This window comes from Eublepharis macularius, chromosome 4, assembly GCF_028583425.1.
Source record: "Eublepharis macularius isolate TG4126 chromosome 4, MPM_Emac_v1.0, whole genome shotgun sequence".
NCBI lineage: Eukaryota > Metazoa > Chordata > Lepidosauria > Squamata > Eublepharidae > Eublepharis > Eublepharis macularius.
The window spans coordinates 186,432,197-186,446,304 of record NC_072793.1 but is presented as its reverse complement, the minus strand read 5'-3'; the positions used below and the strand labels follow the sequence as shown (position 1 = coordinate 186,446,304).

Below are 14,108 nucleotides of genomic sequence, written 5' to 3'. Positions count from 1 at the left end.
GAGGTTGTCTGTGTGAGTTTCAGCCCTTAGCCAGGTCTGCCGTCCTCTCCTTTTGGATTCTGTCCCAGCCTTCCTCGGATGAGCTCTGAGCAGATTGCAGTCTTATCACCTCCCTCACCCTATTTCCCCCACAACAGCCCTGTATGGTGGGCTCGGCAGAAAGCGTGAATGGGCCCAGTTCATCGTAGGGGGATTTAAACTTGGCTTTCCCAGGTCTAGAGTGCTATACCAGATCCTGTCTTTTCAAGGAAGGAAACAGGTGCAGACTCGGAGCATGAGCGCACCCCCAGATGCATCTGAGCCGAGCTGGGGGGCGACGCATCCCCACAACCCCCTCCTCAGTCCTGCTGGCCCTGAAGCCTAACCCTGCTGGGACTGGATGGTGGAAGCCCTTCAGCCCCCAGCCAGCCTCAGGGCTGGAATCCATAGACAGCAGCTGCTGCCCCTCGTCTCCCTTGCATGTTCCAGATGAAGAGGAGGGTGAGGAAGGAGGCAGCTGCTGTGGGGATGGGTCACCCTCCAGCTTCGCTCAGATGCATTGCGGGGGGGGGCGCTCACGCTCCCAGTCTGCAGCCCTCCCCTCCGGACGAAGGGAAAGGATCAGGGCCACCCACCACCTTTGCAGCAAGCAGTAGTGCAGGGACCCCTCCAAAGCCGGAGGTGAAGCAGGGAGCTAGCTCTCCGAACCAGAACTTGAATTGGGTCTCAGGTGAGAGAGAGAGAGAGAGAGAGAGAGAGACCCCTCCCCCTGCAGGTAGAGGGCTTGGGGGAGCCCATGGGGGGCAAGGGAGCGAGGGGCTGCTTCTGGCAGGGCTGGGCTCCTTTCCACCACCCCCTGGGCTGTCCATTACCAGCCAGATTCTTGATTCTCCTTCCAGTTAAACTCCATGCCACAAGACCTCTTGTGGGGCAAGCCCTGGAGTTATTGAGAAAGCAGTGGAGAAAATGTGCCAGGCCCTGTAAGTGGAGTCCCTGGACCCAGGCAACTGGCCTTCTCTATGGGTGACCTCTCTCCCCCCGCGCCCCCATCAGTCAGAGCATAGAATCTGGTCCACCCCTTAGACATTTGACATCGCTGCTGGTGTTTTAGGGGGTGGAGGGGTTCCTTTTGCTCCGCTTGGCATTTATTGGAACGGCAAGGTAGAAGTTGGAAGAAGAATTCCAACTTGCAAAAGAGGAGATGTTTTCTGATTTAAACTGGCCCTGGGAACAGCCCTTAATCCCCCCCACCCACCCTGGAAAATAAATCACAGCATCCGCCTCTCTCTCATCTCACGTGGCCCCCAAGCTGTTTATCAGCAGCTATATTAAGTATAGGAGTGCTAAGTATACAAAGTGTAGGAGTGCATCTCCTTAACTTTTAGGAAAAAGATGAACCAGGACCGAAGAGATGTTTTGGCTTTCGTATGTTCACCACTCTGTTTTGAGGAGCAGCTGATCTGTTTTATCGTATTCCGTGGCTGTGACACAGAATATCGGCCTGTCTGTCACACCGAAACCAGCTGTGTGTGTCCGGCTTGATTTTCCTCATGTTTTCTCCCTATAAATGCTGAAGCGATAAAGAGCCAAGGAGAGACAAGCGAAGGGGATCCTCATTCTTGACGCTCCTTTTGTCTGTGTTGCCCCCCCTCCTGTGAGTATCTTGGGTGGGGGCTGCAAAGGGGCTGATTGTGAGAGACCCCCCCCCCAGCATCTGCAATGGCTGCTCTTCACCCCCAAAGAGGCTTTAACGGCTCCCTCCAGGGCTCTTGCTCTGGGCTTTTGAAACAGCCCCCCCCCCCCAGGCCTTCCAACAGCTTCTTCTTTTTTGGGCTGCTCACCATCACCCCGCCTATGGCCAAGGGTGGTGGGGGGGGGTTGCCAAGGGCAGCATCCCCTGCATGGGACCCCTTCTGCTGAAGAAGCCCCCCCCCTTGAAACACACACAGCTGTCTCCTGCCCTGTTCGACCAGGGGCAGCTCTGGCCGGGTAGGGTCTTCCCTACCCGTCTGGAAATGCCAAGGACGGAGCCGGAGGCCTTCCGCTTGCCTGGCAGGGGCTCCTCCACCCTCCCTCCAGAGAAAGGTCCTCTTGAGCTCCCAGGACACCCGTTGCCAGAGTGTCTGGATCTGTGGCCCCACGGCTGCTGCCACCTGCCCTGACCCTGCGAGGGAGGCCCAGGGGGAACACACACCACCCCTGAGCGCTGGGCATCCGAACTGCTGTTCCCAGCGGGGACCTCCGCCTGCTCCCCCAAGTCCCGCCTGCTCCCCCAAGTGCTTGTTGACAGGCAGAGTGGCAGGAAGGGGGCGGGATCTCTGCCTTTGCTCCAGGCAGCGGGGAGGTGAATGGCAGCAGGTGGCCCAGGCGGCCTCTGATCCCCCCCACGCCCCCCCCCCGGCTGCCCCATAGCAAGTGGCACCATCAGCCCTGTCAGCCCTTCCTGGGCTCTGAGGACCAGCAGTGGCCCAGCCTGCCTTGCGTGGGCTCCATGGGCCAGACCCCCTCTGGCTTCTGGGTGCCACCAGCCCACCCTTGCTGACCCGTCCCTGGTCTGGAAAAGCCTCCGTCTTCTCCCCCTTCTCTTCTGGATTGGACCAAAATTGTCCCAGGCTGAGGTGGGTGAAGACTGCAGGAGCAGAAGGGGGGCCCTTGGGGGGCTTCAGGGCTGGCCAAGAGATACCAAGGGAAGCAGGGGCCTGCCTGAGAAAGGGGTGTTTGCCCCCCCCATCGAGGTCCCACGGCCTGTTGAACCTCCCCATCCTAAGCAGATCAGACCTACCCAGCTGCCCCACTCCCACAAAGCAGGGCTTGGGGGGACCCCACTGCAGAGGTGGCCTGCCAGGGATGAAGAATGGGGGTAGGTCAGGAAAGTGGAGCCCTTCAATGTTCCCCCTTTGGGCCCACACACACCGGCACACACACACAGCCCCCCCTCCCCTTTGTCCTCTGCCTTCTCTTAGGGCTCTCAGTAAAAAAACTAGAGGAGTTAGCCGTGTTAGTCTGTAGTAGCAAAATCAAAAAGAGTCCAGTAGCACCTTTAAGACTAACCAATTTTATTGTAGCATAAGCTTTTGAGAATCAAGTTCTCTTCGCAAGAGAAGCAGCTGTTGGTGCTTCTGCCTGGAGACTGATGATGCTGCCTCTGAGGGAATTCTCATTGGTGCTCCTCTGGACCTGGGCCCCACCCACTCCCCAGGGCTGAAGAGGGAAAAGTTTCCCCCTGCAGCTAGGAGCAGACCAAGTCTTCCCCCAGGGCTGCAAGTGGGTTTGCTGTGGGGCGGCCATGGGGCCTGGCCTGATCCTGCCAGCGACTCCCCTCCTGATGGTGCATCTTTGTCTCACCCTGGTCCATGGAGCGGAAGGCAGACTCCCGCCCCCTGGTAAGCAGAGCTGCTGGGGGAACGGGTGGAGGATTAAATGAGGGGCCTGGAGGCACACGCCCGTCATTATTTTATTCACAGACTTCCTTTATACCCCGCCTTTCTCCCCAGGGGGAGGCTGTTGGTGGGCAAGAAAAGGTTTGCCTCCCAATGCCTGCGAGAGAGCAGCAGCATTATTGAGCAAGACCCGCCACTTATGTTGAACTTCAAAGGAAAATCACGATGTGAGATTTCTGAAACGGAGTTTATTTGCAAATTTGGAACAATGGATCTCCCAGGGTTGAATTGGGAAATAGGATTCCTGTCTGAACCAGGCTTTTTTCTGGGAAAAGAGGTGGTGGGACTCAGTGGTTTGCCAGCACAGGGGGGAACTCCTGGAGAGAGGTGGTACCCCTGGTACCACATGCACACACGCAAAGTGCGCGCATGCTCCCAGGACGGCACAATGATGTCACTTTGGGTCAGCTGGAACAAGGAGTGGGGTTAAAGTTTAAATCGCCCTTGGCGAAAATGGTCCCATGGCTGGTGGCCCTGCCCCCTGATCTCCAGACAGAGGGGAGTTTACTCCGGGGGACGGGGCCACTGGCAACGTGCCCATTTTTAAGAGATGCTGGAACTCTGTTCCACCACGTTCCAACTGGGAAAAAAGCCCTGCTCCTGAAACTCCTGACATCTGCAATGCCCTCCCACCCTCTGTCTGGCTTATAAGGACTCCTTCCTCGTTCCACTCCATGTAATGAAAGAAAGGAGCGTTGACGTTTGAAAGCTCACCCTCTGGAAATGTAGTTGGTCTTTCAGGTGCTCCTGGACTCAGGGCTGGTGCGTCCACTGAGGCGGTGCTGGTAGCCACCTCGAGCGCTGAATTCTGAAGGAGGCGCTGTGCCAGCCCCCCCCCCCCCGCCCCCCCAACAACCAGGGTTCCCTGTGCGCTCGCGCAGGAATTCTCCTCTCTTGGCGCAGGGTATTTCTTCTGGAGCGCAGAAGGGCAGCCCTGCCTTCCCGCTCAGCTGGTGCCTGAGGAGAGGAGGAAGACGATAGAAGGCAGGGCCTGCCTGCCTGTCCAGCTCTCCCACCAGACGCACGAGGGCAGTGAACTGCCCAGAGCGGAGCTTCGAGTTCAGTCCCATCAGCGGGGACATGTCTCTCTCTGCCCTTTTCCCCCTCCCCCTCCTCTCTCTCTCTCTCTCTCAATTTAAGCCAATTTAAGCTTCCACAATGGAGCAAAGAAGAGACACTCTAGCTAGCTGGGGGGCAGCGAGCTCCCATCTGACCTTTTCTCCTCCCCTGCTGTGCTCCCTCCTTTCTTTGTTGCTCCCCCCCCCCTCCTGCCATGTACTAAAAGGAATGACAGGGGGATTGCTCATTGGAAATAATAGGAGAGGCTTGAAGGCTCATTGGAGATAATGGGAGCCAGGGAGGCCAATTTACTTGCCTGGGCTTCATTGACATGAATCACAACACAAAAAAAGTTGAAAAGAAAATGCGGAATGGATTTTTTTCCATAAAGGTCTCTGGGACCAGATGGAATACTCTGGCAGTGGAATGGCAGCCCCCAGAGTGCAATGACAGTCCCTAGCTATAGAGTTTGTGCTCCAGGACCAGAAGGACAGGTTTCAGAGTGGAATGACAGTCCTTGGAATAGGCTCAGTGCTCTAGGGCTGGAAGGACAGCCCCCAGAGTGTAGTGCAATGACAGCCCCTGGGAGCAGAAGTAGTATTCGGCAACTGGAATGACAGACCCTGGGAGGAGCAGAAGTGTTCTGGGACTAGAATGACAACTCCCAGAGTGCAATGACAGCCCCTCAGAGCAGAATCTGTGTTCTGGGAAGGAATGACAGGTTGCACAGTGGAATAACAGCCCCTGGTAGTAGAAGAAGCATTCTTGGAGTGGAATTACAGTCACCACAATGGGATGACAGCCCTTGGGAGGAGCAGAAGTGTTCTGGGACTGGAGTGACAACTCCCAGAGTAGAATGACAGCCCCTAGGAACAGAACCTGTGCTCAGGGACTGGAATGACAGGTCGAAGAGTAGAACGACTGCGCCTGGGAATAGGGTCAGGGCTCTGGGACTGGAATGACACCCCCTGTCATTCCACACCCACTGCCATTCCAGTCCCAGACCACTGATTCTTCTCCCAGGGACTGGCATTCCACTCTGGGGCCTGTGTTGATAGATCAAGATGGGTAGCTGTGTTTTTCTGTAGCAGTAGAAAAAAGCAAGAGTCCAGTAGCACCTATAAGACTAATAAAATGTGTGGTAGGGTATGAGATTTCATGAGCCACAGCTCACTTCTTCACTTCTGGACTCTTGCTCTTTTTTTGTGTTGTAATGCATTTCAATGGAGCCTATGCAACTAAATTGGCATTCCCAGCTCCCATTTTCTCCAATGGGCCTTCATGCCCCTCCCATTATTTCCAATGAGCAATCCCCCTGTCATTCCTTTTAGTACGTCCCTTTCCCCCTCCATGGCTGGCATCAGTTCTACTTCTTACCTTTCCTCCGGCTTTTGTGTGTGGGGGTTGCCGTTCACTTCAAACCCAAGGCGGGGGGCGGGGGGGGGGGGCGGGGAGAAGGATGAGCATAGAGGGTAGTACCTGGAAGGGATCTCTGGCAAAAGTGATCAAGGGGGCCCTGTAAGGGAAGCCCTCCTTCTACTGCCAAGAGTCTCTGGGTTCAGAGAGAGGGGGGAAGAAAGAGAGAGGGAAACTTCCTTACACACACACACACACACACAAAAGGAGGTGTGCTCAAAACTTTAATGCAAGTTGCTGTTTCTGCTCACAAAATAGATTTTTAGCTCACAAAAAGAAAAACAAAGATTGTTGTTATTTATTCTCACACTTACTTAAATAATTAAAACTTAAAACAAGAAACAAAAATTAAATTAAAAATGTAAAAAGTTTCAAGTTTTGTGCTTTTCATTTTTCCTACATTTCTTCTGTTTTTTAAAATTGGTTAGTGGGGATGGGGGCACAAATAGGTATCTCGCCTGGCCCCGGCCCTGCCTGGACTCCAATCTTGCTCCTCCACTGGAGGCCAACACCACTGCCCACGTGGAACTATATCGCTTTCCATTCCCTTCTGCAAGGTGCGAAGAGCCTAGAAAATTGTGTGAGGCTCCCAGCAAAGGGAGGGTCCCTGGGCTGCCAGCCTGCGTGCAGAGCCCGCCCCTCTCAGGCTGCCCCGGTTAGTTCGGGGGGGGGGGGGCTCCAAGGACATGCTGTAGGGTTGCCAGCCTCCAGGTGATGGCTGGAGATCTCCCATAATTGCAACTGATCTCCAGACCATAGAAATCAGTTCCCCTGGAGAAGATGGCTGGCCAGGAGGTGGACCATACGGCATGACACATGGCTAGGTTCTCTCCCCTCCCCAAACTCTGCCTTCACCTTCAAAATCTCCAGGAATTTCCCAGACTGGAGCTGGCAACCCTAGCAGCCCGGGGGGGGGCAGAGGCAGGGGAGGGTCTTCTTCACGGCCCTTCTCCCCTCCCCCTCCTCTCCCCCCGCAGCCGTCCAGTTCCTGCACCAGGCCAAGGCATCCGGAGGGGAGGCGGGGTCCTCCGCCCGCTGCCCCCGAGGCCGAGTGTGTGTGTGTGTGGGGGGGGGGGCTGCTGCTTCACGGTTTCTCCTCCCCCTCCTCTCCCCCCGCAGCCGCCCAGTTCCTGCTCCAGCACAAGTGCAACTGCCGCTTCGCCAACGGGTCTTCGGGCGAGGTCCGGCTCCTGGACCGCTACTTCTACGACCGGCAGGAGCTCGCGCGCTTCGACAGCCGCCGCGGGACCTTCGAGGCCGTCACGGAGCTGGGCCGGCCCGCCGCCGACCTCTGGAACAGCCAGCCGGACGTCCTGGACTACGAGCGCGCCCAGGCGGAGAACTTCTGCCGCTACAACTACCGGGCGTGGGAGGGGATCCTCACCACCAAGGGTGAGCGGGGGGGGGGCATGGGGGCTCCTGGCCGGGAGCGGCTTTGGGGTGGGGGGACGATGGGCCGAAGGAGGAAAGTAGGGAGCCCCCCCCCCCTCGGAGAACCCGCAATGGGTCAGGAGGGGGGAGTTTCTGGAGGGGAGGGGAAGGCTGCAGGCTGCGGTGCCCCAGTTCCGTACGTCGGATCTCCCTCCCCTCCAAGTGCAGAAAGGCCGAAGAACGGGATCTTTCCTGACTTCTGCAGGCAGCTTTTCCAGGGGCGGCCCCTCGCCTGCGGAACGCCCCGCCCCTTGAGGCTCGCCGAGGTCTACTTTGCTTTCTTTCAGCTGCCTAGCCCAAAACCTTTCTCTTCATCTAGACTTTCAATTAAGAGGTTGAACTTCTAAAAGTTCACGGCCCAGAGCCCCTGAGGATGGGCGGTTTATAAATCAAAGTAATAAAGAAATAAAACCATTCTATAGCCTGCTTTTAGTCTGAAGTTATTAAAGTCATTTTAAGCTGATCAAACAATTTTAAAAAAAATCTGCAGTTTTGCAAGTTTGGGTTTTAATTGATAACTTTAATGTTTTTTTATCAGGCTATTTTATGCACCGCCGTGGGAAAGGGGGCATACAAATCCCATAAATCAATAAAGAGCCAGACACTCCCAGGTTAAACACACACACACACACACCCATCTCTTAGAGGTGCGAACAGAGCCAGAGACACACTTGTTAAAAAGGGGTCCCGAGAGGAACCGGGAGAGTACAGGCCAGTTGGCGTAAGGGCTGCCCCAGGCCAATTCACATAAACTGTAATCAAAGAGAGAATTGTTAGGAATGCAGAGGAACAAACCCTGGTGAGGGAAAATCAGCCTGGCTCCGGCCAAGGGAAGTCCTGCCTCACCAGCCTCTAGGAATTATTGGAGGAAAGCGAACAAGCGTAAGAAATCTCTGCTGGATGAGGCCAGTTCTCAGTGAATCTGTTTCGTCCCCTTGAATCTGTTTCGTCCCCCTTTCAATGCCAGCTGTGCCTCTGGCCGCACTGCATCCTCTGGCAGTGAATTCCACGTCTTGTTCATTCATCCTGTACAGAAGTATTTCAATTCGTCCATCCTGAATCTACTGCCCATCAGCTTCACTGGATGCCTTCTACTAATAGTATGATGGGAGAGGGGAAAATTCTCTCTGTCCACTTCTCCACCCGATGCATAATTTCATAGACATCTATCATGTTCCCCGTTAGTCATTATTACATTTCTAAACTGAAACATCCCAGAATCGTCCAGCTTTCTTCTCCATCAAAATTCACAGGCCCTCCTCAGAACACCTCTGTGCTGCTGCTTCTTGCCCTAATGTCAATATATTTGGGCTGAAATTAAATATATCTATAATTACTTCCCTGTCCAGGCCAAATATATATCACTACTTCAATAATATAAAAATGCAGCCTTTAGAAATTAGTTGTCGTGTACAGTTGTGCTATTGGCCATACTTAGAGCAGAACCACAAGTGACAAAAAGGCACAGATTGGACACTTGCCAGCTTCCCTCAAGTTTTGATGGGAAATGTAGGCGTCCTGGTTTTACAGCTTGGCTCTCCATTACAGCTGCAAGACCAGGACGCCCACATTTCCCATCAAAACTTGAGGGAAGCTGACAAGTGTCCAACCTGTGCCTTTTGTCACTTGTGGTTCTGCTCTTACAGAATTTAAAACAACAAATGGTTTCATTTTCTACAGGCAAAATCACAAATGCATCCGATATCCCAGCAAAAGAGTCCTACAGGCAGCTTCCCCTTCTGCTGCCTTGGCACGTGCAGCTGCGTTTTGCCATTTTGAGAGGCAGGAAGAAACAAAAGTTGGAAACAGAAACACACATTTGGTAGTAGAGAAAGGAGGGAGCGTTACTTGGAAATTCAGCTCCAATAGGAGCAGCAGCATTTTGGGAGGCTGAGTTCTATTCAGAGTAAGCAAAATCTTGTTTTTAAAAAGTATTTCACTCCTTCCAAGGGGGAAAAACTTTTTATAGAAGCTTTTCCTGTGATGCCCCAAATATCCCATTTTTCGTTGGAAGAAAAACAAAAACGAGAGACTCCTGGGGTACCTGTCCTTTTCTCATGGATTTCTCTGGGCCTCCCCAGCTCTCCTCGGGCCTTTCATTTCCTGTCTAGGCAGCCCCTCACAGCATCGCTCTCGAAGATCCTAAATCTGCTCTGCGTGGAACAGCAGGATATACAAATTTTAAATTATCTAAGACTTGCTACAGGGAGGGGAAAGTTTTGGGGCCAATTAGATGGACACCAGAGTTAATCCTTGCCGCAATGAACGTCATGTACTCAAATGATTGCAATTCAATTCTTGCCGAATATCAGAATTCCAGGAATAGCATGGAAATGATTGAACTATTATCTAGTATTCTCAATCGATTTAAGCCAGTTTGCATAAAATCTTCATTGTCCTCCAAATTTAAACAGAAAATAACTGGTTCAATGGGGAATGCAGAGGTCATATCAGAAGAATAAGATCTAAACTCCGTCTATTTAAGACCACTAACTCATATAACCATTTATCAGAATTTATTTTATTGACGAAAATGTTTAGGACTTTGGTAAAGCACAAACAGTGGATTGCCGTCTGGAAAAGAGATCAGGTTGAACACCCCCCCCCCACTGACTTTTGCCCCCCAGTTCTCCCAGAGACACTGAGTCTCTTAATTAAACAAATGCACTCAGGCAAAGCCCCAGGGCCTGATTTAATACTAATCGGCCTCCTGAAAACTAACCTATCCTGGTGGAGGAACATATTGGCTCCCCTCTTCACTCAAATTAACAATATTGGAATTATTAATGTGTCCCAGAAACATGCGATGATATACAAAAAAGGTTTTAAAAATGACCCCGTAAGTTACTGACCTGGCGGTCTGCTTTAACAATGGGCAAAGTGTACGCAGCTTTTTTACATTCCAAACTACAGAATTGGATTGAAATAGAAGGTATAACATACCCCAAACAAGCCTCGTACTTAATCATCTAGTCCATAAATACTCCCCCTATCTGGGAGGTCGTCTCGATGCAGCTTTTAAGGATCTGAGAGCTGCTTTTGATTCAGTCCCTAGATCCCATCTTTTAACTAAATTGACTAAAACGACTATGGCTGATTTTTAAACTGTATGAGAAACCCACTGCTCAAATCCGTTGTGGTTCCGAGGGTCAGCTTACTAGAACTGTTCACCTCTTAAAAGGTGTAATGCAAAGGCTTCTTTTTGGCTCCTATGCTTTTTAATCTTTACATAAATTATATGATCCCCTACATATAGAAATCAGCACACCACGCACCTCTACTGGCTGGTTTTGAAATTCCCACACTGCTCTACGCTGATGATACAGTATTTCTATCTAGATCTAATGTTAGTGTCTGTGAAATGCTAAATGCGTTTATTGACTGTTGTAACAAAGAGGGGCTAACAATAAATTATGATAAATCCAAAATAATGGTATTTTAAAACAAACTGTGCTCCAGGCAGAAAATGTAGGCTGTTAACAACAACAACAACAACAACAACATTCAATTTATATACCGCCCTTCAGGATGACTTAACACCCACTCAGAGTGGTTTACAGAGTATGTTATCATTATCCCCACAACAACAAACACCCGTGAGGTGAGTGGAGCAGAGAGAGCTCCTAGAAGCTGTGACTAGTCCAAGGTCACCCAGCTGTCTTCAAGTGGAGGAGTGGGGAATCAAACCCAGGCAGTGAAATATCATGTGAAATTGAGTGAGAAGACGCTGTTATCACATCTTCTCATGCGATAACAGTGTCTTCTCGTGAGATTTCACTGTTTTCCAGAACAAGGTAAGCTGTGTGGAAATGGCCCAGATTAGAGTCCCACCGGTGAGAAAATAGAGCAGGTGCCCCACTTTAAATATCTGGGAGTAATACTTACCTGGAACCTTTCTTGGAGAACTCATATTCGCTCAGCAACCAGAATTGCTAGAGCAAATTCAAAGGCTCTCCTAAGATTTTTCTGTTCAAAAGGTGGTCAGTACATACCGGTGACCATTATAGCCTTCAGTGCCAAAATAATTCCCCAGATTCTATTTGGACAAATCAGGTTTCTGAATCCTTGGACCATGTGCTCACTCAATTCTTAGGACGGATGGCAGGAGCCCCCAATTGTATTGCAGGAACTGTGCTTAGCGTGGAATTTGCGCCATGTTCTCTGGAATCTCGGGCCTGGAGAGTGGCTACAAATGACGAATTACATGAGGACTCCACATGAAGGGATTCACAATGTTAGCCGGGAAGCTGAGTTTTAAAAGAGATCAGAAGACTTTGTCAATTTTGCCTCTCTACAGAGCTGGGAGATGCTCCTCAGAGGGTTTGTTAATTTCCTCTTCTCCTCCTAGGAGGGGAGGTGAAACTGACAGAGCCTTTGGGAGGCAAAGAAGAAATTAACCAACCCTCTGAGGAGCCAACTCCTCTGCTCTGTAGAGAGGGGAAATTGACAGAGCTGATCTCTTTTAAAACTCAGCTTCCCAGCTAACATTGCGACTCCCTTCCTTGTGTAATTCATCACTTGTAGCTTGGCTCTAAGACTGAAGGTTCTTTATTCAGTCTCTAATGCCCAAGGAAGTTTTCTATACTTATTAAAGGAGGATAGAAGCATGTGGGTGAGTGATTTGGTGTAGTGGTTAAGAGCGGCAGGACTCTAATCTGGAGAGCCGGGTTTGATCCCCCACTCCTCCACTCGAAGCCAGCTGGGTGATCTTGGGTCAGTCACAGCTCTTCCAGAGCTCTCTCAGCCCCACCTACCTCACAGGGTGTTTTGTTGTGGGGATAATAGGAACATACTTTGTAAAGTGCTCTGAGTGAGTGTTAAATTGTCCTGAAGGGCGATACACAAATCGAATGTTGTTGTTGTTATTTTAAACGTCAAACTCGAGTTGCTGGGCTTTTCTGCCACAAGGTTTAATAAGATAAATTATCAAGAACCGTTGAAGCAGATTAGACGGTGGGTGACTAACATTGATCAGGCCAGCGCTCTGACCCGTGCAGGATGGGTTTGTTCTACCTTTGCACCAGGGATTCCTCCGCCCACAATCCTCGCTTCATATATGAGATCCCTTACCACGCCTAGCCATAGACGTGCTTTTGCCCTGGCTAGGCTAAATGCCCTTCCGACTGCAGAACTAACGGAAAAATTTGCTAAGATACCGTACTCGGGTCACCTGTGCAACTGTGCATCTGGTGCAGCAGAGACCCTGAGCCATCTCATATCAGCAGTGGGCAGCTCCCAGATCTCTCTGGATGACCCCGGTTCTGCTCAAATATCATAGAATCATAGAATCATAGAGTTGGAAGGGGCCATTCAGACCATCTACCATACAGACCATACAGACCTGGGTGATATCCCTTCTATTAGCAGACTTGACCCAGGACTGACTCGCTCTGTGACGCAGTTTCTGACAACGGCAGTCTCTTTAAAACATCAGAAGAGTGGATCGTGTTAACTATAAATGGAAGTGGGTAAATTTACTGGATTTGCAAGTGGGCTCTTAGTTATAACTAACTTGCAAGTCTAGCGATTTTAATATCAGAATAAATTTTATCTTTATTAGATTTTATCTACCTTTTATTATCTATTTTATGATATATATTTATTATTGGGATATTTTAGCCTGAATCACAGAATCACAGAGTTGGAAGGGGCCATACAGACCTTCTAGTCCAACCCCCTGCCCAGTGCAGGATGAGCCTAAAGCATCTCTGAAAAGTATTCATCCAGCCTCTTCTTGAAAACTGTCAGTGAAGGGGAGCTCACCACCTCCCTAGGCAGCTGATTCCACTTTTGAACTACTCTGACCTTGAAAAAGTTTTTCCTAATATCCAGCCGGTACCTTTGTGCATGCAGTTTAAGCCCATTGCTTCGCGTCCTACCCTCTGCTGCCAACTGGAACAGCTCCTCGCCCTCCTCCAAATGACAGCCTTTCAAATATTTAAAGAGAGCAATCATGTCCCCCCCTCTTCTCCAAACTAAACATTCCCAAGGCCCTCAGCCCTTCCTCTTGGGTGCACCCCATCCGGCCTAGGGGATTTGTGTTTGTCCCATGCAGCCAGGTGCCTCTCCACAACCACTCTGTCAATATCAACTAGCCCCGCAGGTGTCCTGTCTTCTGCTATCTCTAGATGTGCCTGAGTTCTTCAGGGAGAAAACAGAGGCAAAAAAGTCATTAAGCCTGTCTGCTTTTTCTCTGTCCTGCATCAGAGTTTCTCCATCTACTCCCAGCAGCGGTCCAAGTGCCTCTTTTACCTCGCGTTTGCCTCTCACATATCTGTAGAAGTTTTTCTTGTTGTAGCGAGCCCCCCTGGCCAGGCCCAGCTCATACTGAGCTTTGGCCTCTCTGATGGCTGATCTGCAGTGCCTAGTAACCCTCATATACTCCTCTTTAGAGGTCTGTCCCCCTCTCCATTTCCTGAACATTTCCTTTCTCTCCCTTAGCTCATTCTGGAGCTCTCTGTGCATCCACATCAGATGTTTTAATGATTCCATTATGACTACATTTTCATTGATGTAACTGTTAATTCAGCTTAAGACCTATGGTTAATCAAGCTTGTAAATATAAGGAGGAAGAGAGAGAATACAGGACTGGACGGATGTGGGTCTAATACCGGGAAGCAAGACTGGGAAACAGGCTGGGACTGATTGGGGGAAAGAAGTGTGTGTGTTTATGTGTCTGTGCAGGGACGGGAAGGTGAGTTAGTGGATCAGCTGTGCTGCTGAGGGGAAGAGGCCAGGGGGTGGGGTCATTAGAAATATTATCAGCTGCATACATGATGACGT

General features: G+C 50.9%; 1 protein-coding gene across 1 annotated transcript in view; it reads left to right on the top strand.

The window, feature by feature from the left end:
• The first annotated feature begins 3,235 nt into the window (after positions 1–3,235).
• LOC129328497 (H-2 class II histocompatibility antigen, E-S beta chain-like) overlaps positions 3,236–14,108 on the top strand; it is a 79,911-nt gene continuing 69,038 nt past the window's right edge. The window contains exons 1-2 of the mRNA XM_054977603.1: positions 3,236–3,362; positions 7,014–7,286. Of these exons, the coding sequence (XP_054833578.1) occupies positions 3,266–3,362; positions 7,014–7,286 (370 nt within the window). The 5' untranslated portion in view covers positions 3,236–3,265. The remainder of the gene's footprint in view (positions 3,363–7,013; positions 7,287–14,108) is intronic.